Source organism: Vanellus vanellus, assembly GCF_965231255.1.
Source record: "Vanellus vanellus genome assembly, chromosome: 6".
Lineage (NCBI taxonomy): Eukaryota > Metazoa > Chordata > Aves > Charadriiformes > Charadriidae > Vanellus > Vanellus vanellus.
In genome coordinates this window covers 7,084,941-7,112,381 of record NC_138911.1, presented here as the reverse complement: position 1 = coordinate 7,112,381, position 27,441 = coordinate 7,084,941, and the positions used below count along the sequence as shown (strand labels likewise).

Below are 27,441 nucleotides of genomic sequence, written 5' to 3'. Positions count from 1 at the left end.
CCAGCATAGCAATTCTTTGGCAGTCAGTGACAGAACTTAGTTTTCCAATCTGAAAATCAACTCTTGTAGACCTATTTTCTTGCAGCCTTTTAGTGTATGTAGCTTCCAGCTTTTGTGTATGTGACATAATGATTCAACAGGTAACAGTGTCATTAATTTAGTTCACACTGAACACTATCCTTCCCAAAGCTTGTGTCTTGCGGGGAAAAAAAAAAAATTAGTATATCACTGGTTAATACATTAGTACAAGAAAAATTAAGTCAGTCATTCTTAAATAAGACTTTTTGTGACTATGGAGAACCTTTGGAGAGTTGTTTAAATTCTTTACTAAAAAAATTCTCTGATCTAAACTTAAACCAAAAATGTTTTTATGCTTTTTAACTGAAAATGTTTGAAGTGCCTTAATCCCAAAACAGGGGATTTATCTTATTTCTATTTAACTAAAATTTTAAGTTTATTTTGTTGAAGGTGAATGTTAATGTATTTTAGAATCAGTGTAGAATCTCCTTATAGTTGTTGAAAAAGAAAAAAAAAAAAACCTGTGCATTTATCGTTTGCTCTACCCTTAAAGCCTAAATCGGCAGAAGAAATCCTTCAAATGTTGGATTATGGAAATAAAAATAGAACACAGCATCCCACGGATGTAAATGCCTCCTCTTCCCGGTCCCATGCTGTCTTTCAGGTAAGATGATATAGCAGATACGCAGTGGTTATTACTGTGAGGTGTAGTCATTATTTGAATTTGAATACAATGGAAGATGATCTTTTTTTTTTTTTCAACTGTGTTGAATGTTAGTTTGGGTGAGAGGAGACTAAAGTTTTCTGGTTTACTGTTCTTGTTGATTTCTCATTCCTTCGAAATATGTAAACGTTCATAGTGATTATATTTGAAAAAACTAATTCAGTGAAAAGCTCTCTAGTTCTGTTACTTTGAAACTAGTACTCCATAGAAGAAATATTTTTTCTGTAAAACTATAATTTTGAGCTTTAAATGTACTTCGATATTGTAATTTTATAAACTGAAAGTTGTTTGGAGGGAGAATGTTAAAGCTTTCTGGTTTCATTATGTTCCTCAGCATTTTTCTAGGAAAAATATTTTAGAGAATGCAGTTATACCTCTGACTATGAACTGAAATTCTCAAGTAGTGCTTTCTCATCCTGCTTATTTAGGTTAATGTTGATTTTTACTCTAAAGTGATTTCTTAATATTCTGGTATGTACCAAGTTTTAGAACAACTAAAGCAATGTATATTCTCTGAAAATATCTCCATACACTTACTTGTATCATCAAAATGAAATGCTGATTTTTAGTTCGTGTAGATGAGTTTTGCGTATGTTGTACAAATCTACTAGAACTCGGGACTTCTCCAAAGATTATTGCTGTTTGGTGACCACCACTTTATACTTCTGACTCCTCTTAAACACAACCTGTGATAATTAAAAAAAAATAATATTTAAAAATGGGTCTTGTGAGCTAAAATTTCTTTTTCTGTTTGTTAGTGCATGCTGCAAAACATGTTATCTTCTAGTATTTATATGTTGCCATCCTAGGTTGCAAAATATTAAACCAAATTTGAATTCTGGTCTTTGCACTACAGCTAAACTATTTAACTGTTGGGCAGTTCTTAAATATATCCACAGACTTAGGCAATGGTTAATACTGTAGCCGAAAGTTTGTATTTTGACATGGGTGATGGCAATGCAAATAGCTGTAGAGTTAGCTCTCCAGAGCTCTACTGTAACTTCCAATGAGAAAAGAGGTTAATAACAGACAGTAAATGTGTTAAACACTTGTAAAATATGTAACGGAGCAAAAGTCATTACCATTCTTAGAGCTTCTATGTTTTCTTATATACCTTAGATTTCTCTTTTAAATTGCCCTTCCGGATTCTAATTTCCCCTGAAGTCTTGCCCATGGTTGTACATTTAAGGCAAAGACTTCTTAGAAAGTTGTTCAGTTTGAGAGCTGCTTTGTTGCATGTGTGTGCTGCCTTTAATAAGGCACAAAGTGCCATGCCACAGACTGAGATCAGAGAGCGAACTGCTGATCTCTGTTTCTTTACTTGCTGGGCTGGAGCGTCTTACCTCCCTCACCTTTACTCAATAGGAAAAAGCTCTTGATTGCCATGTCTGGCAGACTTTGAATTATTATCCATTTGTTTCTAAAAGCGGCAAGCAATTAATTAAATTAGGTAAATGTTGCAAACTCATAGTATCTTCAAGAAAAAGACAAGCAATTCTGTGAACAAGGATGCTAGAAAATTTTTCTTCAGCCTACATTCTATATTTAGTCTTTCAAATTGATCTCACTGTAGATAAATCTGTTTGTTAGCAGTTACATATTCACCAAATAAACTATACTGACAAAAGTAGTATACCTGTATCTTACCGCAATTTTGTTTGAATGTATGACAAAAGATGGATCCGTATACTTAATCAGACTTACACTTTTTTAAAATTCATCATTTCAAACTATTTCCAGCTTACAGACAGCAAAAGTGAAGCAAATATGAATGCTTGCAGGTGAAAGGATTGTTTATTTTCTGGCAACATAAGTAAAACAAAGATCATCTCGTGTCTAAATATTGCAAGAACTGCAAATATATAATTTCTGTGTGTGTATATATATACAAAATGTATATATTTAGGATGCATCTTGTTTGCAATGCATTGAATGAAAACTGTCATGCTCAGTGGTTTTGTAAATGCATCTCATATGATGTTCTAAAATGAACAAGCTTTTTTTTTTTGTTGTGTATGTATTATATACACATTGTAAACTGGTATGATGCAATCCTCAGAATGTTTACAAAATATCGTTACAGTAAACATCTGACTTTAAAAAGCAAAAAGTATATGCTTTTGCAGCTTGTGTAAACTAAGCCCAGAATTCTTTTTCTCTTAGATTGTTATTGTTGATAATAGAATTCTTAATATTGCTCAAACTAGTGTGAACATTGTCGTTGTTGAGCTTGAGGTAACTGACAAAGTAATTTCTGGACTAATTTCTCTGTGCTCTTTCTTTGTTTTTCTGTGTCCCAGTAGCAGTAAATGCACTGGCAGTGTAAAATGCACTGGCTGTCTCTTAGCCAGTCTCCATATGCAGTTTAATGGCATGCTTGATTGAACTTGATATTCATGGATAAACATCTGGGTGTTAGAAACTTTTCGTAAAGGAAAAGTCTTTTCAAAGTAAAGAGTAGGCATTGCCATGCCATGGAGCAAAGTATGTTCTGCTATGTACTCAGTATTCAGTCCCAGTGCACAGTTCATTCAGAAAAACTGTCAGACTGATTCTGTTCAACGATACTGTAGCTACAAAAAACTTTCACTGGTGTTCTTTGCAATATTGCTAATCCAGTTAACTCTTGTAATGAGATAATCCTGAATGTTTGGTGTGATTGTCTTTTGAGTTGGTCTAGCTGTCAATCAAGATATTTAGTTGCTTTTGCTTAAGTGTTATTTTCATGTGAAGTGCACAAATTATTGGTAAAAATCATGATTTGTTTTGTTAGACAATTACATCTTGAATGTGTGCTTTATATAAACATCTAATAATGTCATATGTTCTCAAATACAAACTAGCGCAGCCTTTGAATAATAGCACATTAAGGGTAAATGGGTTTTAAGCCTTTTTCACAGAAGTGACTTTATGCTTGAGGGGAGGGGGGATTATGTCACTTATTTATAAGAATGTGTGTGTAAATAAATGCTTAATATAAATACTGCATGTGGAATTTTAAAGGAATATTACTGTTGCTAAATAGATTGGTCCACTGAAAGCAACTGGAAGTTTAACAGATTTTAATTTACGTGCACTGGTTTAAGCTAAGCAGGTTCACAACCGTACACTTTTTTTTAAAGTAGATTCTTAAGTACTCACTCTACTTGAGGCACTTAGTAGTAGCGTTGGCATCTGTAAGAAATAATTACAAACTAGTCAATTAGTACTACAAGTAATTGTTTATGTCAGTTTCTCATCTATTTCTACAAACCTGTGACATTCTGCAAAATGTGTCTTGACTGCTTATCTTTTATTGCCTCTTGGGTTAACTTTTCTGTTATTTTAAGAGTTGCTCTTGTTTGTAGTGAGTGGTTATCTTTTATGCTGGCATTGGTTTTGTTGTTAACTTTATTGGAGCAGGACGTTTCCTGGAACTGACTCAGAAAGTAGTAAAAGTCTTGGCCTAGGACATTCTGAGATGATTTTAGAGATGCAAGTTTTGCCTTACTGTACTGTCTGTCTTAGGTTTGAAATCTCTATCTAGGTCAGGCAATTACTGCATCTGAAAGTAAAATCCCAATTGCCACACTGTTCTATTGAAAGTGTTCTGCTGACAGACAAAGAAATAGAAAAGATTCTGCTTTGGGGCATTTCCTGTATCTTTTGAATTTTTATAAAAGCTTGAGTCATGCAACATAGTTTGGCTGTCACTCCACCTTTCCCCACTTCACTAATGATAGTTACTGGGTTCTGGTAGAGTGCTACCAGTCTGACATAGCTACTTTACCAAGGTAAGTGGAGGGAAGTGGCTTTTTTTTTTTTTTTTTTTTTAATATTGTGCTAGAAATGGTACAACAGAACTTACTTGTATTGTTTGATATACAAACATGTCTATTTGGTATAGACATACCTTCTGTAGGGAGTCATAAGAATTTTATTCACTCCCAATACTTGTCAATTTTTTTCTGTTACAAATTGCTGTGAAGACTTTTCATTTCTCATGTGCAAAGCTTAAAGCTTCAGAACTGTTGAGATGTTGTCTTCATTAGTCAATCACCTTATATTCCCAATTCATTGGTTAAAAGTGTGTTCTTGAAAGCGTCAGTAACCATTAGCCTTACAAATGGCAAGGCACTCAACACAAAAGAAGGGAAAAATTATAGAGAATCCTGAAAAAGTAAAAGCTATCTAAGGATAACTGTAACTCTTATTGACTGTATAATCATGCTGTGCCTACTTCCTCGTAAACCTGAGGAAAGAATACCTATGCTAGCAGAAGGAAGCAAAAGCATTCAGTTCATTTTATATCTCCTGTACCATGAAAATTTCAGAAAAGAAGGGATGAGGGGGAATAAGTGGCCTCAAGGGTCACAGCTTTCCCAAAGACCCTGGAGTTGTATGAGTTTTCGCAGCAGTAAATGAGCATTGGTCACCTATTAATGATACTTACAGTTAAGTCTAAATCACTGAGTCTAACTTTTTTTCCTGGTTTATCCCTATATACATCTCTCTATATGGCATACTCTTAAAGGTGCCTCTAAAAAGTGAACACCTTTTTCAGTTCAAAGTGCAATAGCATGGTATACATCTTGAGCGTGAAAGAACCAAGAGCTATTTTGGCTATGAAATTCATTTGAAGCTCACCAGCCTGCCACTGTGCTAAGCCCCAGTTCAGTTGCTCCCTTAATCCTCTGCAGCAGGTTGTGCAAGAAACTCAAAAGGGCAAAAGCAAGAGGGAGAGGGAAATACCTTGTGGTTCACTTGAAAGTGAAGGGGGTGGAGGGGAAGCAACCACTTGCCACCAGCAGTCTGATGCCTAGCCAGTCCTCAAGCAATGGCTACTTTGGAGAAACTCTCGGTCAGTTAGGGTCGCGTGTCCCCTTGCGATGTCTTGCCCGCCACCTTGACACTGTACAAGCACTGTTCAGCAAAAGCTAAACACTGGTGTGTTATCAGCACTGTTTGGGTCAAATCTGAAAACACTTTATGGGCTGCTATGCAGGAAATTAACTCCATACCAGCCAAACCCAGTGCAACCACACTGCTTCTTTTTCACTGCTAATATGTGAAGCAGGTAAGTTTAAGCGGTAAGTGTCAGAAATGGATTCACTGTTTTCTGTTAGGCCAAACTGCCTGTTGGTGCTAGGTAAGTACTAAAAGGTCTAGCATGGATTCCAAGAAGGAATTCTGAAAACAGTTGTTACACTGTAAAATTAACTTACTGATTAAAGTAACAACAGACTGGTTAGTGGTTATATTTTAATTATTTTCTTTTTTTTTTTTTTTTTAGATTTATCTAAGGCAGCAAGATAAACCAGCTAGTATTAATCAAAATGTTCGCATTGCCAAAATGTCTCTCATTGACCTGGCAGGATCTGAACGTGCCAGCGCAACAAATGCGAAGGGGGCTCGTTTTAGAGAAGGAACAAATATTAACCGCTCCCTGCTAGCTCTTGGAAATGTCATTAATGCCTTGGCAAATCCAAAGGTATGTGCTGCTTTCCCATGTAGTCTTCACCTTCTAGTGTTGTGGAAACATTTTTAAAAATGGTAAGTATTAAATGTGGCACTACCTCTTTATATCGTATTTGGTTTGACTCTTACTGTACCTTTGGAATTTATTCCTGGGATATCCTAATGGAATATATTAAAAAACATATACTTAAAGTTAATGTAGAATCATTCTAATTTAAAAAAAAAAAAAGTCTCTGTGAACTTTGGGGAGAGGAAAAAAAAAAATTGCTTTATCTTTTCTGTTGCTGAATCATCTGATGCAGCTTCACTTTTGCCACTTTAGCACCAGTGCTGAAATTAACTTCTACTTGAAAGGGAAACAATTTTTTTTTTTAAGTATGTATTATGTATTTCATTTCTGCTGATACTGATGTTGGGACCAGCATCCCTTTGCCTTAAGTCAAAGGCATATTTAAATGAACTGCAGGGAATTTTTTGTCTGTGTAAGAATATTGGAGGAAAACATTTTGGGTTTTGTTGCTTACACTCGGAATAGAAATGCTAAGGCTTTAAACAGTTTTAACTGCATTTGATTTTGCCTTATTATAGGTTAGTCATAGAGGTGAATAAGTTTTGTTTCTGTCCTACAATCAGGAAGCCTAGGATTTGTATAGTTTTAATTAGAAAGGTTCTTGCCCTCCAGTAATATGTACGCTGCTCCTGCATATTAACAAAAAAAAAAAAAAAAAAACAACAAAATTTTTTTTCAGCATTAATGAAGTATTTTTTTTATGGTTCTGTCATTTAATAAAACATAGATGCTTTTTAATTTCCTGGAACAACTAAAATTATAATACTGGAGCTCATGTACAGCATTGAAAAAAAAAAACTGGTCTTCCTATGGTATTCCTTGTAAACTCTTCCTGCTGCCTGCAGAGTGAGAAAGGGCATTCTGGCTCTGGATGATGCGGAGACGATATCCTACCACAGATTCTGTCTGTAGTGCTGTAGATAGGTGTCTTATTATCTGACCTAGCAAAATTCTCCTGTTTACCAATTTGTTTAAAGAACATTTAATATCTTTTAAAGTAACTCCAGAGTATATATTGTTCATTTCTGTACTATAACCGTGCTAAAGCCTGAAGTCCAGGAAAGCTCTCATTGAGTAATGGGATTACATTGTTGATCATTTTCCTTTAATCTTATTCTTTAATCTTATGATTTCCACCATCATCTCTGATAGCTGAATGAAAACAGTCCTGCCAAGAAAGAGTTTTAAAAAATGGTTTGCAGATCCCTAAGGATGGTGTCAAAGATGAATGTACCTGCTTTGCTTACCCACCTTTCTCAAAATCAAGCCTGTGTAGAAAAGCTTGCATGAGTAAATAAATAGCCTGACAAGGGCAAAGATTTTTCCAGAGGTTTATCCCCTTTAATCTTAGCGAGTAGGCTTTTATAGGAGAAAACAACACCCATCCAAAGCTGTTCTTTTGTGCTGTTCCACACACACACACACACACGCCCCCTGCTCTCAGTAGTGAAATAGTCTCCTAATTTGGTGCACCAGCTCAACGGAAGGAGTGAGGACAGTTATGTGGGAGAATGAGAAAACCTCCTGAACTTTTGCCAAAGTCAAGTCTATTGCCTGCACCTACACCCTTTTTGTCCTTCTGGCCAGCTAGCAATTTCCCCCCTACAAATATGCCAGGGGAAAATGATCAGAGCTTTTAATTCCCTTCCTGGTGCCACATATTCTTATCACCATCTTGTTGGAGTGGGAGGCAGAATTTAGAATCTGTACCGTTGACATAAGTAAGATTCTTCATGTTGACTTATTTGGTGTGGAGTTGGGGTCTAGTGATCTAACTTTGTGCTGAGATGAAGATTCTGTAGATGTGATTGAAAAATAGCTTCACAAAGCAGACTTTGGGTTGCCTGGAAAGGTTGTGGAGTCTGCATCCTAGGTGATACTGAAAACCCAACCGGGCATAGTCCTTGGCAGCTTGCTGTAGCCGACCCTGCTTTGAGCAAAGGGATTGGACTAGATGGATCTTGAGAGGTCCTTCCCAACCTTGATTATTGTGTGAACTGAAAGTAGTTTAAGGTAGTTTACCTTTTCTGTTAATTACCCACATCACAAAAATAGTTGAACATCAGAAAATAACCTGGCTAATGCACGTTATAAAGGTATTAAACAGTTCCAAGAGATTTAAAACCGTTTAAGATGTATATGTAATTTTAAGGAAAACTACATATGGCAAAGAAAAGTTCCAAGGCTGTTTGTTGTGTTTTGTGGCATTGTTGACATTCTAAGCAGACTTTTAGGCAGGTGAATATTTAAAGACCCAGTGACCAATCTATAAACATGCATATAAATCTCTTTCTAGAGCAAGAAACAGCACATTCCTTATCGAAACAGCAAGCTGACTCGTTTATTGAAAGATTCTCTTGGAGGAAACTGCCGAACGATAATGATAGCTGCTGTTAGTCCATCTTCTATGTTCTATGATGATACATATAATACGCTTAAGTATGCAAACCGAGCAAAGGATATTAAGTCTTCTGTGAGTATGTTGGTATTTATTGGTCTTTTCTCAAAGTATAATAGTACAGTATTAAGAGAAGGAGAGTTATATCTTCTAACAATTATAATTTCCTTCATTTTTGTCTCAAAATTTTGTTCAGGTACCTCTTCTTTCTTACAGTCAACTCTTCATCATACATGTACTAGATACAGAGACAGTACAGCTGACTAGTTCTGGCCTAAAAGTGACATAGCTTCTTTAATAGGATTATGCTGCCAGTTTGAAAGAGTTTGTTTTGTGAGTCTCAAATTTTGAAATAATCTTCAGCTGGTAGAATTCACAGCCAGTTTCAGTATCTTACTATTATGCTCTCAGAGAACTGTAAAATATATTAAAGAAATATCTGAGCAGTTGTACAAGAGCTAGTCCAGGTTTGTTGCAGGTAGAATTCAGCTGGAGCCAAGAAGCTCAATGAGATTATATAGATGAATGAAAAGTCACTGGGGTGTCCTGTCTTCCGCTCTCTATTATCCAGATTATTCTGATTCTTTTTTTTCATAATCCTTTGTATCACAGCTCCTAACTTCTTCTGTATAACATGGGGTTGACTGTACTTTCCATTTGTTGCATACTTAAAGATAGTTTTTATAAAAAAAAAAAAAGCACAAGGTATACAATAAATAGTAAAACTAGTCTGAATAAATGCAAAATGTGCTTGCACGTGTAAATGTAATAATTTTTTATTGTTCTGCTGGGGGAAATGACATGGCCATAGGTATGCAACATATTATTGCAAAAGCTGAGGGTCATTTTTTTGTTGTGCAAGTCAGGATTGTGCTCTATACGATGAGGAAAGGCATGAATAAATGTAATTATCTAGTACTTAGACTCGGTGTTTTTATTATGCAGGAAGACATGAAGAAGCCTTCTTCAATTCTAACTTGTTTCTTTTCTTTAACAGTTGAAGAGCAATGTTGTTAGTTTGGACAGTCACATCAGCCAGTATGTTAAAATTTGCAATGAACAAAAGAAAGAGGTATGTCAACATCTGTTGTTAAGTTTGAAAGATTAATTGTTACAACTTTAAATTGAAAAACAAACCAAAACAAATGTTTATGGGATTGACCCTATAAACCAAAAAAATATATTTCGAATAATACCTTTTTTTGTTTTAGATCTTAATGTTGAAAGAGAAACTGAGAGAATATGAAGAAAAGCAAGCAAGCATTCCTGATAATCATAATGCAGCAGTACTTTCAAACAACCAGCAAGTGGAAATACAAAGGTAGATTAAGCACATTAAAATCTTGCTTCAAAACTGGAGCTTGTATAACTTGTAAAAGCATTTGTGAAACAAACTTAGGCTTTTCGATATCGGTTTCCTCATTTTTAATATTGCTTTACTTAGAGTAGGTGTGTTTACTTAGAGTAGTTTGCATAACTGAGCACTTCTTTTCAGAACTTGGTGGTGGATTTAAAACAAAACAAATATTGTGTACTTGAGGAAGTATCCTGACATGAATCTCCTAGGGAAATTATTCAGTAAAACACTGCAAGATAAACAGAAGCTGACATAACGCACTCTCGCATCACTATTTAGATCATTGGTAAAGGTCTTGCATCTATAGTTATTTTCTTATGAAGTAGTCGCTAAATTGACAGGAGTGCAGCAGTGTCAGTATTCTGTGGATTGTATTTATTCCCATTGAGTTTTATGTAATAAAGAAATACAATGCATCTAAGAAAGGGGGCAAAAAAGTTGAACATAATAGCAACAAAAGCTTCCTGATAGATCTGTCTGTGGAACAGTCTTACCTGGCCTATTATAGAAGTCCATCTCACAGGGCTTTTAAAATTAGGCATAGTCCTTTAATAACAGAAGAAAATTCTTTTTCTGGTAAGAAGCTTATCTTCATAAACTAAAAAATGTGAAATTGTCCTACAAGTAAGAGAAAGTTACTATACTATTAAAGTTACATTCTCAATAAACTGGTCAAGATCTAGACTTTTAAAATCAAGATGGTATGTCTTGGGGAGAGATGCAGTAGAATATTTACAAGCCTCTATTTTGATAACTCTAGGGACGTGTTACCAAATAGAACTTGAATGTCTCTTGCATTATGCAAAAGTTCCAAAACTATACGTTCACATGTTGGTGTTTCTTCTCACAGTCCCTTTGAGTTGTTTTAGTAATCTCGGAGGGGGCAGGGAATGACACACATATGCAGCAGGATGGAGCATATGAATGCTGGCTTTCAGCAAAGCTACTTAGCAGGTCGTTTTTGTGGGTAGACAGTGTAGTTTGCATAAATGACAGCAGCTGCTGCTGGCGGGTACTAATGACGTAGTACCTTTCCTGCAAGGTTTAAGAGATGTGAGAACCTGGAGTTCTTTTTCCACAGAGAGTCTAATTTATGTTTGTAGGTTCCTTACTTTCTATTGCTTTCATATTTCCTCATCTCTTTTTCTTCTTGGTGATGCTCCTGTCTGCCTTTTCTGATGTGACAGTCTCTCGTGAGAACACATAAAAAGTAACAAATAAAGACATGTGAATATGAATTTGTTGTAGAAGTCAATCTATTCCATAAGAAGGTTAGGTTTTGGTGCGAAAGTCTTTCTCGATCTCTCTCTGCATATCTCATCACATATTTCTGAGAATTTTTCACCTAGGTTTATTAGTTGGTTTTTTTTATTGGCCCTTTGAACGTGCTATTTTTTAACCTGGAAAACCTTCTGAGGCGAAAGTAAAAACTTATTCAAAGCAAAATGCTCTCTCACTAAGCTTCGTTTTACTGGCATTCCAGAGGTTTCAATAGATGTCTCATTCAGGTTATTTAAATTTAATTTTCAAAAGAAGTGTAGGTTTCTAAGTCATGTTGATAGTTCTGACAGTTTTCCTGCATATTTTTGCACTGTAAGTCTTTAAGGTTAATTTAATTTCCTGTGGTTCGCCCTTTATTTCATTCTATGTGTATGGGAAGAATCAGTCAAGGGCAAGGTATCTAAAATGTCTTTTCAAAATGCTGAACACATTCTATGCTAAGATCTGTGGTCAGAGTATATTTGGGTTTTAATGTTCTGGAATATCCAGAGACACGTGTAAGTCTATTCCATTCCCTCTAGATATCAACAATAAAGTGGATGCTTCATTCCCTTCTTCCTCATGAGGATCCTGTCAGGTTCATTGTACTGATGGTGTGGGCGATGAGTTCATTCTCCCCACATCCACTTACAGGTTTTGAAGGTATTCTGCTCTCTTCTCCCTTCTGTTTGAGACAGGGTAGAGAGCCTTATCCACAATCTTGTGTTTCAGTCCAACTACCTAGTGCTTTTGCTGCACTGTTATCTGGAAGAGACTCGCTGATTACACCACTTCTTCAAACCCAAAGGTCATTCCTGCTCCCTCTGTTGTCTAAAGCTTTCAGATGCATTGTCTGCCAACCTTTCAAGTCTCGAGCCTGTTGAGGTTAACAGTGGACATTGGCTGTGGAACCGCTACCAACAGGTCCATGAGCTCTTTGAGAGTAGATAGTCCAGAGAGTTCATACCCTGGATATGCCTAAAGGATCACTTTGTCATTTTTAAGTGAAAAGGAGAGAGTAAAGATAACCCCATAGGAATAGAAAGGTGCTTGCTGAAAGAGTGAATGCAGCTCAAGGCAGGAGCTTTGCGAAGGCTTCTATGCTTGGTGCTATGTTTGGGACACTGGTGATTGTAAGTACACAAAAGGTTGATTTACTGGTAATAGTTCCTCACAGTGACTGTACATAGAATCAGAATCTGCAGCCTCTCTTAAATGAGGCCTGGGGTTTTACTCTAAGGGAAACTGACAGAGAGGATTCATCTTTATTTCTTATTGCTGTGTTTCCCAGGCAGCTGGGAAGAACCATGTTTCTATGGATACTATGGAGGAAAAAAATTCTCCAACCAGTTGTGCAATAGGTAGTATAGTAGTGCAGGTTGTACAGATAGTAACAGTGTAGGGTAAGAACTCTGATACTCTGCAGCTGGCTATTTCATTTCTCAAAGAAATATTATTTCTAAATTCTGTGTGGTTTAGTGCACGTTTTACCTAGATACAGTAGCATTCTTTGGACACTTTTAGGTAAACCTATTGAATTTCTATAACTGTAGAGAAGAATTCTTTTGTTAATTCTCTTTGTTTTTAAAATGAGAGTAATAAAACACTGGAATAAAAGACTTGGAGTTATTCAGACTTCGGACTATGAAATGGAATTGTTACTTCTGAAACACACTGGCAAGAAGTCAACTACATGGCAAGAATGTCTCTTCAACTTATTCTGTAGTTCAACCTATGCGTTATTTTATAGTATTTTTAAGATATTTAGTTTTATGATGTTTTTTAAACACTGTATAAAGACCTCAAATGTTACATGTCTTTAGAACATTTGCATGTTAAACTGTGCCATTATTCTTATGTAAAATCTAACAAGTCAATAGGATGTGATGTTATGCAACGGGTTGTATACAAGGTTGGTCATTATCAAGATATACAGTATATTTTGGGCTATTCTGTACTGCATTTTCAGTATTCATGAGTGAAAAAGTACTACCACTGAAACTTATATTGCAACATAGTAATGCTTCCAGGCTTTCTGCTTGTTATTCTGGTTTGCATTGCAGACTAGGGCTAAGCAGATTTTGAGGCCATTTAAACATTGGTCTCATTTAAATAACTCTGAAGTACCTTCTACCACTAGTTTGTTTTTTTTCCCCCCATATTAGCCTAATATGTGTTAAAACATGATGCATGTTCTGATTTTCGTCATCCGTTAAGGATTAAAATTGTACAACAGAACTTCAGAGAAAGTGAGCAACAGAAGACTCTCTTGTGGCTTTCCTTTTTTGAGAGATTAGTAGCAGGTTTTTGGAAGGAGACCTTGTGTGTCTATAGCAACAATAGTCTGACCTATTTAATAAATTGGTATAAGAATTAGAGAACACAAGTAGTATCTTTTGGAGGTAGAGATAAGACTTATGTGAAGAAGTTCTAGATGTCTGTCTTTTGAATCCCAGTGTTGTCTTCATAAATACAACAAGGTATTTTTTTAGTGACCCCTTCAAAATTTTACATCCCATTTCCAGTTTGACTACATAAAATCTTTACTGATGCGCTGACACTTTTAGTGCTCATCTGTAGCAGGCTTTACATTTTTCCTTTTTTTTATATTTATTTTATTAACTTGGAATTGGAAGTTCCCATTGTAAAGGAGACGGTCATAAAACAAAAAGTCTTCAGTAAGTAATCTGTTATTTATTCTTATCCTTTGGTTCTAATAGATACAAAGAAATCCTTAAAAATGTGTTTGCAAACCGTGAGAAAATCAGAAAAGAGTACCTCAAGTTGGAAATGCAACTGAAAGAAAACGCACTGAAGACATATTACCAGAAACAATGTCATGAACAAATTCAACTGATGTGCTCTGAAGAAAGAGTAGAAAAGGTGAGTTTTCTATAATGTAATACGAGGTATCATCTCTCTTCATTTTGCTATACTAATGTGTGAATTTTGCTTAAGTAATTATATAATTAGTTAATGCTTAAATATTTAATTAAAATGGGACACACTGATTATCACTCAGATAACATTTTCTGACAGAAATACAGAAAATGTAGTAGTAATGCCAGGTGTGCTATTTTTTTCCCCACACTGCACAGGAAACTGTCAATGTGCTTATTGCTGCTAACTGGGAAAACTTCAGGTTGTCCTTATATAGAGTGGATTGGCATAGGTACTTAAGACCTGATTAGAGTTAGGGAGACTCATGGTGGTCTTGTCCAAAACCAAAGCTTGTTAATGTATGGTACAGCCATTGAAGCTGTTATCAAGCTAAGTAATCCCCTTATGTTTCATAAGGAAAGCATGCACCTTGTGCTAAACAGGGCGGATTCTTATCATTGGTGTTTTCAGTTGTCAGCAAGATGATGTTTGGAAAGCTGCCTAAGGACAGTCATGTGAACAGAAATAATTACATTTAGTTGCCTTGAATTTTAAGAGACGAATTTGGGGGCTAAGTATGAACAATTGCTGTTGTGCAGCACTGAATACCCATGTCTTCCTAGAAGAATCAAAGTATAAATAAGTAAGCATGGTTAGATAGTATCTTAATTTTTCTGTTAAAAGTCAGTTTAAAGGAATATAACTTTTATGTAGACAGGAAGTTGAGGGTGGGGCTGATTTTGCTTAGTCACAGTAACAATCTGTATTTGGCCAAAAATGAGAGTTTACCATATGACTATTTTTCTCCCAGTGATTCACATGAAATTTGGTCCTTAGATAAATGTCAAAGTGAAAATATATCACACATTTTTGCTTGTCATTAATGAAGATATTTCAAGTGACTAATGTGTTCTAGAATTCTCTTTTACGCCACAGAAACTCTGAAGTAATACTTTAATACTTCCTATCTGTGCTGTACTTCTAAATGCTGCTTACAATGGACCATAGTTGTATATCTATTTATAATGAGAGGTTAGACCTTCATACACTCTATTTCATATGAGTGTTTTTTGTGTTGATTTAACTTTTATTTTGAATGTTAGCAGTGCTGCACTCAAATGTTGGTTTTGCCATTATTTAAGTTATAGATGTGATTTACTAAGGGTCACGAGTCACTGTCCTATAAGTACCATGCCTTATTTATTAACAAGAGTAAGTCACTGTAATGGTAAAATTAAAGGTCCTTTTATGACTACTTTGGAACAAACGGGATTTTAATTTGGAATCCAGTCATTTGATTACCAAAGTGACTGCTCACATTTCCCTTGTGTACTATGATGCGTCTGTTCTTCCATGTATTTTTACATGTTTCCTATTTTCCTAAATGCCTCTGGGTTTTCTCTCTGTAAAATACACTGTTAGGCCACAGGGGTATTTCTGAAATAGTAATTTTTAAGGGAAGCGTTTTACTTATAAAGTATTCTCATTTTATACTCAATTGTCTGTGCTCAGTAACTATATATAATAATGATTTTAGATAAGTTAACACGAAGCAAATGATATCTTGTCTATCTATTTGAACAACCCCAGTTTGAACTCTTTAGTTCAAAATAATAATTTCGGAAAGAAGGAAAAAAGGGGGGGGAAAAAAACCCCCCACAACTTCCGTATGAATTTAGATTACCTTAATATCTGTTCTTCCAAATGCTTTCTTGTTGCAAAAATTTTGTCACGGTTACTCGTGTGAAATTCAGTCCATCCTGGACAATTAATAAATCATTGCCATTTTCCACATAATTGCCCCTGTTTCCAGTTTTTTTACAACGTGGATGCTGCCTATTTAAAGGGCTTGTTTACATTCTCCTGCCTAATGCCTGTTCCTACACTCCTGTTACCTGTGGTTCTGTGTTGTTTTCCTGTTGCACTCTAGGTATCAGCTACAGCAGTGTTAGCCAGAAAAGCTTTGGGTCAATAGGAGAGCATGTGTAGAGCATTCCTCTTTGTATGGAAATACAGAAAGTTAGTATGTGCCCCTGTGTTATAGTTACTTTTAACTATCTTGCTGAGTTTGACTAAGTCTACTCAGTTTTGACCTATTTTATCTTGAAGGTTTCTGTTTCAGTCATGGAATCAGTTTTACAACTTTTTAATTTTTTAATTTTTTTTTTTATGTTTAAAGACATGACAAAAAGCTGCTGCTTTGATAGCCTTAAAAAAAAAAAGTATATTAGATTTAAAATCCCTTCTACGTATCTGATTGCCACTTTAACATTATTTTTACTGTCTGGAAAAGGAGCACATTCCTGGAAAGCAGTCAGTCTATCTTGGTTTCAGTTTTTCTGCTTACTGCAATTTCCCATGCTGGATTCAAAAAATACTTGTGGGATATGTCCCAGTTCTCCATCTTCAGATGATTTCTTCTGTACCTCTTGTGATTTTCTTTTTTTTTTTTTTTTTTTTTTTTCTCAAAAAAAAAAAAAAAAACCAGTAGCAACCAAGTGTCTTGCTTAGGACTACATGTGTTCCAGAGGTTGTGTTACAGCTCGCACGCATAACCATGTCTTTTCTGTTGTAGCACATCAATGTAACATGCCCTTTCTTCCTGGGAACCTGTGGGATTGGTTCATCAAATGGTGGGATGTTGTCAATACCACCTTCAATCCTAAGAACTCTCCTGCACTGTGTAAAAGCTGAAGTATGCAAAACAATGCATTTGAACTTTTTTACTTCAGCAGTCCTGAAAGCTCTCCCCTCATGTCACTGGTCAGAGGGAACCAATGCTCATTATGAGCTTTAGCCTGACAATTAACTCTTCCTCCTGGTACTTTCCTTAAGGAGCTGGTCATTTATAGAGCAACTTTGTCTTCTCTGGATCCTCTGTCATCTTAGCAGATAAGACAGTCGCAAGAGAAAGCAAAGTGAAATTCTGGCCAGAATCTAGTCTTTGACCTGGTAAGTTGCCTGGAGCACACATGTAGTTCAGGTGTCTTTACCGTGCTGGTTCTGTGTTCTGCATGCCACGTGTTGAAATAAGCATTTTGAAAAGCCATCTTGAGAAATGCAAACTGCATCTCTCCACGTACTGTTCCTGTTTTCTACAGTATGTTCAGAAGGGCACCAGGTCTAGTAATTTCTGCTTTGTGCAACATTAGGGAGGTACATTCAGAGTTTCTTATGACATGTTATAATAGAATTAATTTGGCCTGCTAATCTAAATATGTAGGTTCATTCTAATTGATGTTTTCATTTAGTGTTAATTTTGGAATGTATGGGCATAGACATTTAGGTTACATAGTTTTTAAAAACTAACTGGGTTAGTTTAAAAACTGACTGGGTTCTATATGTTTGTTTTTGTTGATTGTAGCAATATCATTCAAATGTTTGTGGGGTTTTGTTTTGTTTTTGACTAAAAGTTTAGGCAGAACTAAACTCTGAACTCTCTAAAGTTAATGTTCTCTAGGACTAGTTGAGTTAGTGACCTAATTTTTAAAGTATGCTGCAAACTATAGTTGTCTTCTGAATAGAAGGAGACTCCTTTGCCTTCTTAGGACGCTACCTCATTCGTGTCCAGCTTGCTGTTGCTGGGTTTGTGCCTTTTGTTGTCAGATTTCAGACAGCCATCAGAAGAATTCTGATGCTTGAAGATATAGGGTTTTGCTTTTGTGAAATACTTTGTCCTTTAATGGGCTTTTTCTAGGACATACTGCATTAGGAAAACAAAGCAGATAAAATTCCATCTTTGTATTCATACTTGAGTTACTAGAAATTGTTATGTTATGTTTTATCTAGAAGTGTGTTTGTCTCTATGTGCAGGTGTAGTTTTTCCAGTCTTTCTAACTGAAGATAATTATGGCCTAAAACAGAAACTGATCAAATGCAACGTATTATTCTTTAGAGGAATAATCAAATGACTATATTCTCTGTTATAAGGGCTTCCAGGAAAAAAAAAATTGAAAATGTTTAAGTATAATTCAGTTATGCTTGTAAGGGGAATGTGCTACTTCACATTTGTTAAACTGGTCCAAAATGCAAAATATTTGTTGTGCCCAGTTGAGTATAAAAGTATGGAAAAAATCTTTTTTTGTATAGTCATGTTTGTGAACGTAATTTGAAGGTTTTCCCCTTAAATGCTAATTTTTAGGCCACTTGCAAGCGGGATCAAAGGCTCGCAATGCTTAGAACCCACCGTCTACACATGCAGAAGAAGAAAGAAGAGGAGGTTGAACATTTTGAGGAAAACACCAATTGGCTGCATCGTGTTGAAAATGAAATGCGCCTCCTGGGTCAAGATGGGTGTATTCCAAAGGTAAAATGCCTTTCACTTCAAGGGCAGATTTCCTGCGTTGTAGGCAACATCTGACTATAGTTAAGAAGAGAAGGATTTTTTTTCCCCTTTGTCTTGCTTCTACTCGTGGCTTCTGCTTTAATTCTTTCAGGGTGGTTTTAAATTGTAGCATTAGCTGTTACCATTCTCCTGCCTTAAAAGTACTTCATTATTTGTGCAAGTATTCCTTGGTCATTAAAGTATACGATTACACGCAAAAAATGCACGCTAAAGGGGACCAAGTATGATATGGCTGAGCAGTTCAGGTACCTGCCAGAGAGCTGATCCTGCTCCTGACCATACACTTCTATTCTTGCCTTTACAGTAGCTCCTCATGCTCATCTAACCGTGTGACAACCTAATTCTTAGCTTGGCCAAAAACCCCTTCTTTTTTGGAGAGTGCTAGGGGAGGAGTGGGAAGGGAGAAAGAAGTGGGAAGTTGTGTTCTCTGCCAAGTTTTAGCAAGTAGAGTCAGTTCAGTGCAGCCTCAGAGAAGCACCAGAGCTGGCAGAAGGGAAGGGATGAAGGTCTGTGCAGGAAGAAGGAGAAGAGGAAAAGAAAGGTGGGGGGTTGTTCCTCCTTGCCTTTTAGTTTTAGCCAGCAATTGGAGTAGCTTAAATGATAGCGTAGTGAGCACTTACATGACTCATAGTAGAATATATTTCAATACCTGTGTTTTTATTGAGATTAATAAAACTTGTTGATACCTTAAAAGAAATTAACTTTAAGATATTTCAAACAAGGTATTGTCATCTCAGGAATGCAGTGAAGACTTGTCCTAGACAATGTCACTGAAATTCAGATATGGAGCAAGTACATGGAAAAAAAGGCAAGCGTGGTTTTGGGCATGCATAGATAAGCATATGTGTGTGCCTGTTGGGTTCTTAATGCTAATTACAGCACACCCACTATTGGTCAAAGGAAATCTCCAAAGCAATACTTATGAATATAAATAAGAACCAAACAAGTTTTTCTACCATAAAACTTCATTATAATAATATAGATCCACTTCATCTTTACTTTTCAATATAGAATGAATTAATATTATTTTAGTTTATCACTTTCAGTTTGATGTCCAGTTGTTTGGTTTTTTGTCTTGCTAATTTCTCAAGGAACTTGGTAAAGATCTGCAGTGTTGCCATTTAAACCTAGAAGTTAAGGACCTGAAAGCCCAGATTGAGCACATGTTATCTCTGGTGTCCCTTCAAGATCAGCACTATAAGCAGACAGAAAAGTAAGTATGGTTTCATAGCAGGCTTGATAAGACTTCTGTTCTGACGTTTGTAACTTAAGAAGACATATCTATAGAATTTAGTTTTAGCTGAAACAGAAGCAAGATTTTTCTCAAACTTTTTTTCTAGGTTAGAATTGTGTTTTCTTAAGCAAAAAGATATGTAAAATAATAATCATTTCATCAGTATTGGTACATATCTACTATTGTTTAACAGAAACTGCAAGGATACTCTAGTCCTTCTTATTTCTATTTAATTTTCTTCTTTGTGTCTTTTTCACAAACTGTTCAATAGATCGTGGTGTCTTATTTTCCTCTTCTGTGTTGAATAGCGCAGTATTGATTTTTGTAAGTGTTTGTGTTCTCTAATTCCCTGCACTGTAGACATTAATTTACCTGTATTAAAAATTGTTACCATTAAACTTATATAGCTACTCAGACAAAAAAGCTGAATCTGCAGGTAAGCATTAGCTCTTCTATTATCAGTCTCTGAAATGTTGGAGACTAGCTTTCAGAGTGTGACATAAGGAACAGGAAGTAATCGCAAATCTGCAGTAAGTAAGTATATTAAATTTATAATTAAATCATTCCAAAAAGAAATAACCAGCTTTTCTTCATCCTTTGGAGAAAAGGCTGTTACCATAAACATTACAAAACCTAATAAACCTGCAAAACTAAACCCAAAATTTTTAAGGTATGTTGTTCTTAATTACAAAGATGCTTCTTGAGGTTTTTATATACATATCCCTTTCCTTGTTGCTAGAACCTACTGTTTAGTCCTGCAACTGACTCCATAGTTAATTAATTCTTGTTTTCAGATGGGATTCCTAAACTTTTGTCACTTTAATTTGGTTTGCAGTTCTGTGTGGATCTTAATATATTCCATTCTTTAATTAAAGATCCTAGTATCTAAATTTATTTAGACTAGGCTTCTAATAAGGTTTTGTACACATCTAATAAAGATGTGCTTGGGTATAAACCACACTATTCGGTTTATGCTTTTCTTTTTTCTGATACTTAATTTTAGGAAGTCAGATCTTGGGCACTGAGGAAAAACTATACTTAGTAAATGCTTAGAGTGAAATACAAGATTTTGCAAATGAGAAAAATCACTCGACTTAGTAGTGAAAGTTTCCTCTCTGTTTTAAGGTATTCCCTGAAAATAAATTAAAATAAGTTACACAACAGAACTTGGTGGGGGTGGAAGAACAGAAAAAAATCCCTCCTATTCCTAATAGTGGCAGTGCTAGTAAGGCTCAGATTAGTTACGATTTAGTCATATTTGTCTCACCTCTTGTTGTTTTACAGAGTACTGAATACTTTGCTTCCATTTCTTCGCAAGCAATACCTGACTTTGAAAGAAGCTGGGTTGACAAATAATTTAACTGAGACTGAATTTGGGGAGGTTGAGCAGCTGATTCAACGACAAAAATCAGTAGTTTGGGCTGACCAGACTGAAGAAAATGAACAAAATCAAAACCACGAACTAAAGTTGTCAGCTATCTTTGCATTCCCACAACTTCTGAACAGACCAAACACCCCATGCCGTAAGTATATAAGTAATGTGTTCTCTGTTTGAAATACTTTTCAGTGTCTCCTGCAAAAGCTGTATGTCATCCATAAACACCGTGGATGCACACTTCTGCAAATATTGCAGCCAAATGTAAAGCCAAGCCTCAGACCCGCTTTCTGTAAATTATATACCGTTCTTACTTGGATATAAGAAATAAGTTGACTTTTTCAATGGCTATACACGCTCTGCCAACAGATAACTCCCTTATTCTTTTGTTGGAACATAACCCATATATCACTGTTGCTAGATCCTATGAGTGTTATTAATAATTCCATTTGAGTCTTTCGCATGACTGATGGAAAAGGCGTCATAGTGTCAATAAGTATTATAATTCTGTTAGTGATTTGAAAAGTTAAGCAGCTACTGCAGTTTTGCACAGTTTGAATGAATAGCCTTGAGGGAGATGAGATTTCCCATTAATTACAGGCTAACCCAGAATCAATTTAGTACAACATTTTATAAGTTTATTTTTCCAGGAAGCAAAAGATCCATCTTTTCTACTATGGAATTGACTGCTTTGTTGTATCCTGCTGGCCCCGTTTCTGCCCTATAACTCTTATGTTCCAGTCAAACACTGGAACAGGCTGCTTAGAGAAGTGGTTGATGCCCCAGGCCTGTCAGTGTTTGAGGCGTTTGGACAATGCCCTCCATAACATGCTTTAACTTGGTCAGGCAGTTGGACTAGATGATCTCTGTAGGTCCTTTCCAACTGAAACAGTCTATTCTATGTAGCTGTCTTTTCTTTAGCTGTAAAGTGACTTGCCCTGGAGTGTAGCCTGGATAAAAACGGCTGAAGAATTCTTACAGGAAGTGCATTCTGATGGATGACAGGCAAAATCTCAGCCTGATAGTGCAGCTGCTGTGGGCCAGTGCTCGTATCTTGTGCTCTGGATAGGCAGCACTTAACACACTGGGGCCTTCTGATTCTAGCTAGTAATCCATAACATTGAATGACATCCATAGGTAACAAGGGAAAAGCGGATAAATAATACTTCAGCTTCTCAAAAGCTGATAGTCATGCAAGAGCACTGACCCCTGGAGCACTGTGAAATTAGTTCCCTGCTTTCTTTAGCTTTCTTCCTCTACACATCTCGCTCCAGGGTTGAGAATTATTCTGCCAAAACCATTTATTGCCTCTGTTCTCATTAAGTGTGTATGTGATTTTTGGCATGTGTTTGTATTGCTATTGATCATACCAGATAGTTGACTCCCAGGATTTCATTGTCCGCAATGTAAAGGTCAGACGGTGTTGAGGGTGGGCTGGGTTTTTCTGGGGGGGTTGGTGTTAGGTTGGTTTTTGTTTGGAGGGGTTTTTTGGTGTGGGTTTGCTTCTGGGTTCTCTGAGAGAAGGAAAAGGAAGTTTACAGATTTGCATGATTATGCTTCCTATTCTGCCTGTGCTAGTCAAGGATTCAGCAAGGTCGGAAGCAGTTGTTGGCTTGCCTGTTTTTCCTTCCTGCTTGGAATAGGGCAGTGGACCTCAGCCGGTGGCAGCGTTCTTCCACTCTGGTCCATTCTCATTTCCCATGCAGAAAGAAACTGGATATGATCTTGGATTGCTGGCAACCTTTTGGAAAATCATGGTAGTCCTAAGTATCTGCATTTTGTGGGATTGTGTTCATTAGGAACCATGATGCTACTGTCGTATCAGAATGGAAATATATTCTGCAAAGCTTTATGAAAGGCATTAAAATAAAAAGTAGTGGTTTTCTTTCTTGTTTTATCTCTCTTTTTAAGTAAAAAAGAATACAGTTTTTAAAACTGTTTTTCTAGTCTGTTTATTATATCATGGCAAAGCAGATTGAAGAATTTTGGAGGTGGCGGTTGTTTCCTGTCGTAACTCATCTGAGAATTCAAATACTGTAATATTTTCTTTTCAGTGCTAGAACACTGGAATCTTAAGTGCTAGCAGTTCTGATTTACAAAAATCACCTCATTTCTAATCATGTTTTGTGTGTGTATATATGTGTATATAAATGTCAGTTTTCATTTATAATTTACTGTGATTATCTCTCTGAAAATTTTAATTTTACTGTTTTAAAAAAATGCCTAACCCCTAAAAAATGGCGTTTATGATGTGTTAAGATTGGATTTTTGGAATTATGTCTGTGACTGAAGAAGGAAAGAAATGCAAACTTCTCTAAACCACTTGTGAAATAAGAATTCAAGATTCATGCAATGGGGTTTTCACTTGGAGATCAGTATTGTGTATGTGCAAGACAAACATGAAGCCGTGTTCCTAGCTGGTATTTATTTTATATCATAGGCATATTTTTTATATACTCTTTTTTCCTTTTAGAGGGACTAGAATAGGTAGGGAGATGTACCCAAATACAGATCCACTAAACTGTATAATACTTTCTAACTAAATGTTGATCATAGAGATTCTGTCTTGTCATATGTGGGTTATCGTTGTGAATTTTAATTCCTGATCCTAGTAAGCTTCATTACAGTTCTTGATTAATTTACTGCTTTTCCACCTTTCTTGAAGTCCTGTGTTGTAGAAGGCCAGATGTGTTCTTACTGAAGTTAACACTAAAATAACTGTTAATTAAATTGCACGTGAACTTTTAAGGCATAAACATTTCACTCCATTAAAGTCATTAGACATAATTTGAAGGGTTGTCTTGAAAGTCTTACGTAGAGGTTTTCCAATTATTCTCTTGTTCTAAAAGTTGTTGAACTGTATGTTCACTTAGGTAAACGGACACCATATTTTTTGGTTAAGGTGGACTTTTTTCAGCTCTAAATGGTGTCTTTGCCTGAACATGTCCATAGAAATCTTTTGTGGTATTTTTATTTTTGTTTACTTGTTCTTTGGAAAAAGAAATAGGATACATTACTTTCATTCCTTGTGCCCTCTTATTAGATGCAGGAGAAAACGTGGTAGAAAGCACTATTCTCCAAATTTTGTAACCTTTACAGGAAAGGTTATGATAACTTCTAACGAGACAATTTCTAACAAGACACTTATCCATTGGGGGTTTTTTAAGCTCTTCATCTGATTGTGTGCTCTTTCCGTTTGCTTTTGACTAGTTGTATAAATGTGTTGATACTTTTAAGGGATGCAGCCAGGATTTTTGTTTTATTTTCTAAATTACTGAAGGTTTTTAATCTTCATAAAGAATATACGTCTCATTGGAAGCTTAAGTTGTTGAGCTAACGTAAAATAAGTTTTCTTCAACAGCTTTTTTCCTCTCAATACTGCTTGTTAGTATGAGACTTACTGTTCAGCAGGTAGCGATTGTACAAAAATTTCTAAACATAAGTCATTGTACAGAATAAAACATATTGCTGTTAGCTACTAAAGTACTGAGGACTTTACATTAGACATTTGAATTTGAAATTGAGTTGGAATTGAATTGAGAATTGGCTTTGCATACTGGAGAAAGTTAGAATAAAGTCCTAAAAATTATAAATTGGACATTCAATTATTTAATCTTAAAACATCTAGATAACAAATAAATGTGAACAGTAGCAGCTCTGCTCAGAAAAAATACTCTTTTCAAACAATATTTTTACAGTATCATTTTAATATTAATCTGTCCTTACCTAAAATGGTCAACTGGTGTTGATGCAATCATTTCCATACGTCTTGGCAGGTGTGGTAGAAAAAAGTAATCCACTTACCAGTGCTTTAAAAATTTTTCTGTTGAACACAAAATAAATGCAGTGAAATAGCTCTTCTTCAATTGTTTGTTTAAATTCACATTTAAAATGTTTTGAACTATTAGCTGATATTATGTTATGGGAATACATTTCTCCTCTGCAGAATGTGTATTAAGGAAAAAAAGCATAAATCAGAAAAAAATACATTAGCATGGGAAACTGAGAAGTAGTACAAGGGCAACATCCCAATCAGAAATAGGAGGGATGTAGTAATTTCTTTTTTTTCTTTAAAGATGAAATAAATTATTCAAGAATCCAATTCCTTCTCCCTAAAGTCGTCTCAGAAGTATGCTTGGCAAATGTTAGCAAGAGCTGACCTAAGAACTTAGTGAACAAATAAAAAGAAAGATTTATACAGATCCCCTCACACCTTTGGCGCATTGATATTTTATTATTTATAATTTGTTCAAGATGTTGGGAAGGAAATAATGTTTTGCACGAAGATGGAAAAATATTACCCATGTACTACACAGTGGTCATTATTCCTTATATAAAAATCCATATTTCACATATAACAATTGCATGGACTTCAGCTTGTCAGCAGGAAAGAGCAATGCAGTTCATTTCTTGTGATTTGGTTCTTATTTTTCATGTTACAAGCTGAGAGCAGTATTTTTTTAAAAATCTCCCATGTAATATAAATATATGTTGCCTTGTGATAGTGCCTCAGAAGTTTCTTTTTAAATAATTTGCAGGAGAGGGTGGAAAAGTTAATTGGTGGCAATGTAATGTTTCTTTCACATGAAATGTAAGCCTAGAGCATCTAAGAGAAGAGTGTACTAAATCTGCTGGTAACAAATGGAATGTGTTGCTTTTGAACCTATGTTAACCCATATTTGAAAGAAAAATTTTCTGAGATAAAATCTCTCTGCAAAAATGAGATGTTACTCATGTAGAAAACAGTAAGATTTATGGGGGGAAAATATGAATTCCTCGTAGTGTAAGCTTATGAAGTTAGTAATTACATATCTTTTGTTGAACTCAAAAGTGTGTAAGGATGTATGCGGTATCCATGCGGTATCCATGTTCAGAAATTTCAAATTCCTTACCAAACTGCAGGTTACTGTTTAGTCACTATGCGTTTAAAATGGAAGTGGCAGAGAAAAACCCCTGTGCTTAAAGGAAACTGCTGAGTTCTGCATGTCGTAAAACATGAGGCACTAATCATTGCAGAAAAATTTTTAATGACACTATAACTTTTTGCTGGCCCTCCTTTTAGAGGGAGCCATGACATTGTTCAAATGCAAATGAATTGTTATTGAGTGTTTTTGCATAAAAACTAAAATGCTTTAGGTTATATAAATAACTCTTCTGATAATAAGCACTGTCCCCAAACAGCTGAAGCAACTGAATCATTTCTGTAGAATAGGAAAAGTTGTGAAAGCAGGGCCTTAACTTCTTGTGGTTTTCTTTGGCAGTAACTGCATTCAACTATCTGATCCTGAAGAAGGAAGTCAAACTAGTAATTGAAGTGGAAAAATCATCTAAAAAGAGTAAAGGGAATGACAGCAAGGGTTGAAAGGGTAGGGAATTTTATTTGAGGTTTTGTTGAAAGTCTCTTACAGAAGTAAGTTTTGAAAAATATATTCAAAATGTGCTTAGTTTATTGTATGACGTGGTTTTGATATTACCTTATTATAAGATCCTTCTTTCTTTCAGGATTTTGAAAATATCAAAAAATTTCAGCTGAATTGCTCTCTTTGTTTCTAATGAAGATTTCTTCCTTGGAAAGGGTCTCCTATGTATTAAATAATATGAAGTCATAGTGGGAGAGGAAAAGATCAAGATACTTCCTGGCCATTCATTCAATGTCTGTTGCTATGGTCAAGCTATCAAGATAATTCTTGTGCTTACATGCTCTGATCTTTTGGAGAAAGCTAATTAAAGCTCAAGCTTTGCCAAAGCACGTGTAGCCTTCACTACAGGAATAGACGTCTTTCTGTCTTGTTTTTCCTTCCTTTAACCTTTGACACCTTTAAGCACTTTCTGTAACACGTCTTGCTCTGAGAGTCGGAGATGTACATTCCTAGCTGACTGTTAATCAGCAACCTCATCCAACCAAGGAGTATTGCTTAGGCAACTGTATGTACAGTAGCACTACTGTGGGTACCAGAAATAGATCTCAGAAAATTCACAATTTGTCCTAAGCTAATGTTCCTTGCCCTTCTGGTTTGTATAGATGGTGCCATATTAACACAGCCATGCACAACAAGTAATTTGATCTAACAAACAATTGTTTTATGATGCACGCTAACACACCTTATGTAAAGATTCAAGGAGTGGTTTGTGAAGAACTTAAGAGAGTATCTGAATCTTAAATTTCTGATTGTGCTTATTTGATGTGTTTTTTTTTTTTTCTTCATCCACCACTTCTGGATTTTAAAAATAAAATTAAATACCCTCAAATTTCATCTAAAATGAAACATTTGAATTATCTTTTAATTTCAAATTGTTCGAGTAAAAATAATTTTAAAATATTA

The 27,441-nt window shown here is 35.6% G+C and overlaps 1 protein-coding gene across 1 annotated transcript in view; it reads left to right on the top strand.

The window, feature by feature from the left end:
* KIF18A (kinesin family member 18A) overlaps positions 1 to 27,441 on the top strand; it is a gene marked incomplete at both ends in the record, with an annotated part of 42,545 nt that overhangs the window by 2,588 nt on the left and 12,516 nt on the right. The window contains 9 exons of the mRNA XM_082485157.1: positions 572 to 682; positions 6,015 to 6,212; positions 8,566 to 8,742; positions 9,665 to 9,739; positions 9,879 to 9,988; positions 14,005 to 14,167; positions 18,306 to 18,470; positions 19,601 to 19,722; positions 21,028 to 21,266. Coding sequence (XP_082341283.1) covers positions 572 to 682; positions 6,015 to 6,212; positions 8,566 to 8,742; positions 9,665 to 9,739; positions 9,879 to 9,988; positions 14,005 to 14,167; positions 18,306 to 18,470; positions 19,601 to 19,722; positions 21,028 to 21,266 — 1,360 coding nt within the window. The remainder of the gene's footprint in view (positions 1 to 571; positions 683 to 6,014; positions 6,213 to 8,565; positions 8,743 to 9,664; positions 9,740 to 9,878; positions 9,989 to 14,004; positions 14,168 to 18,305; positions 18,471 to 19,600; positions 19,723 to 21,027; positions 21,267 to 27,441) is intronic.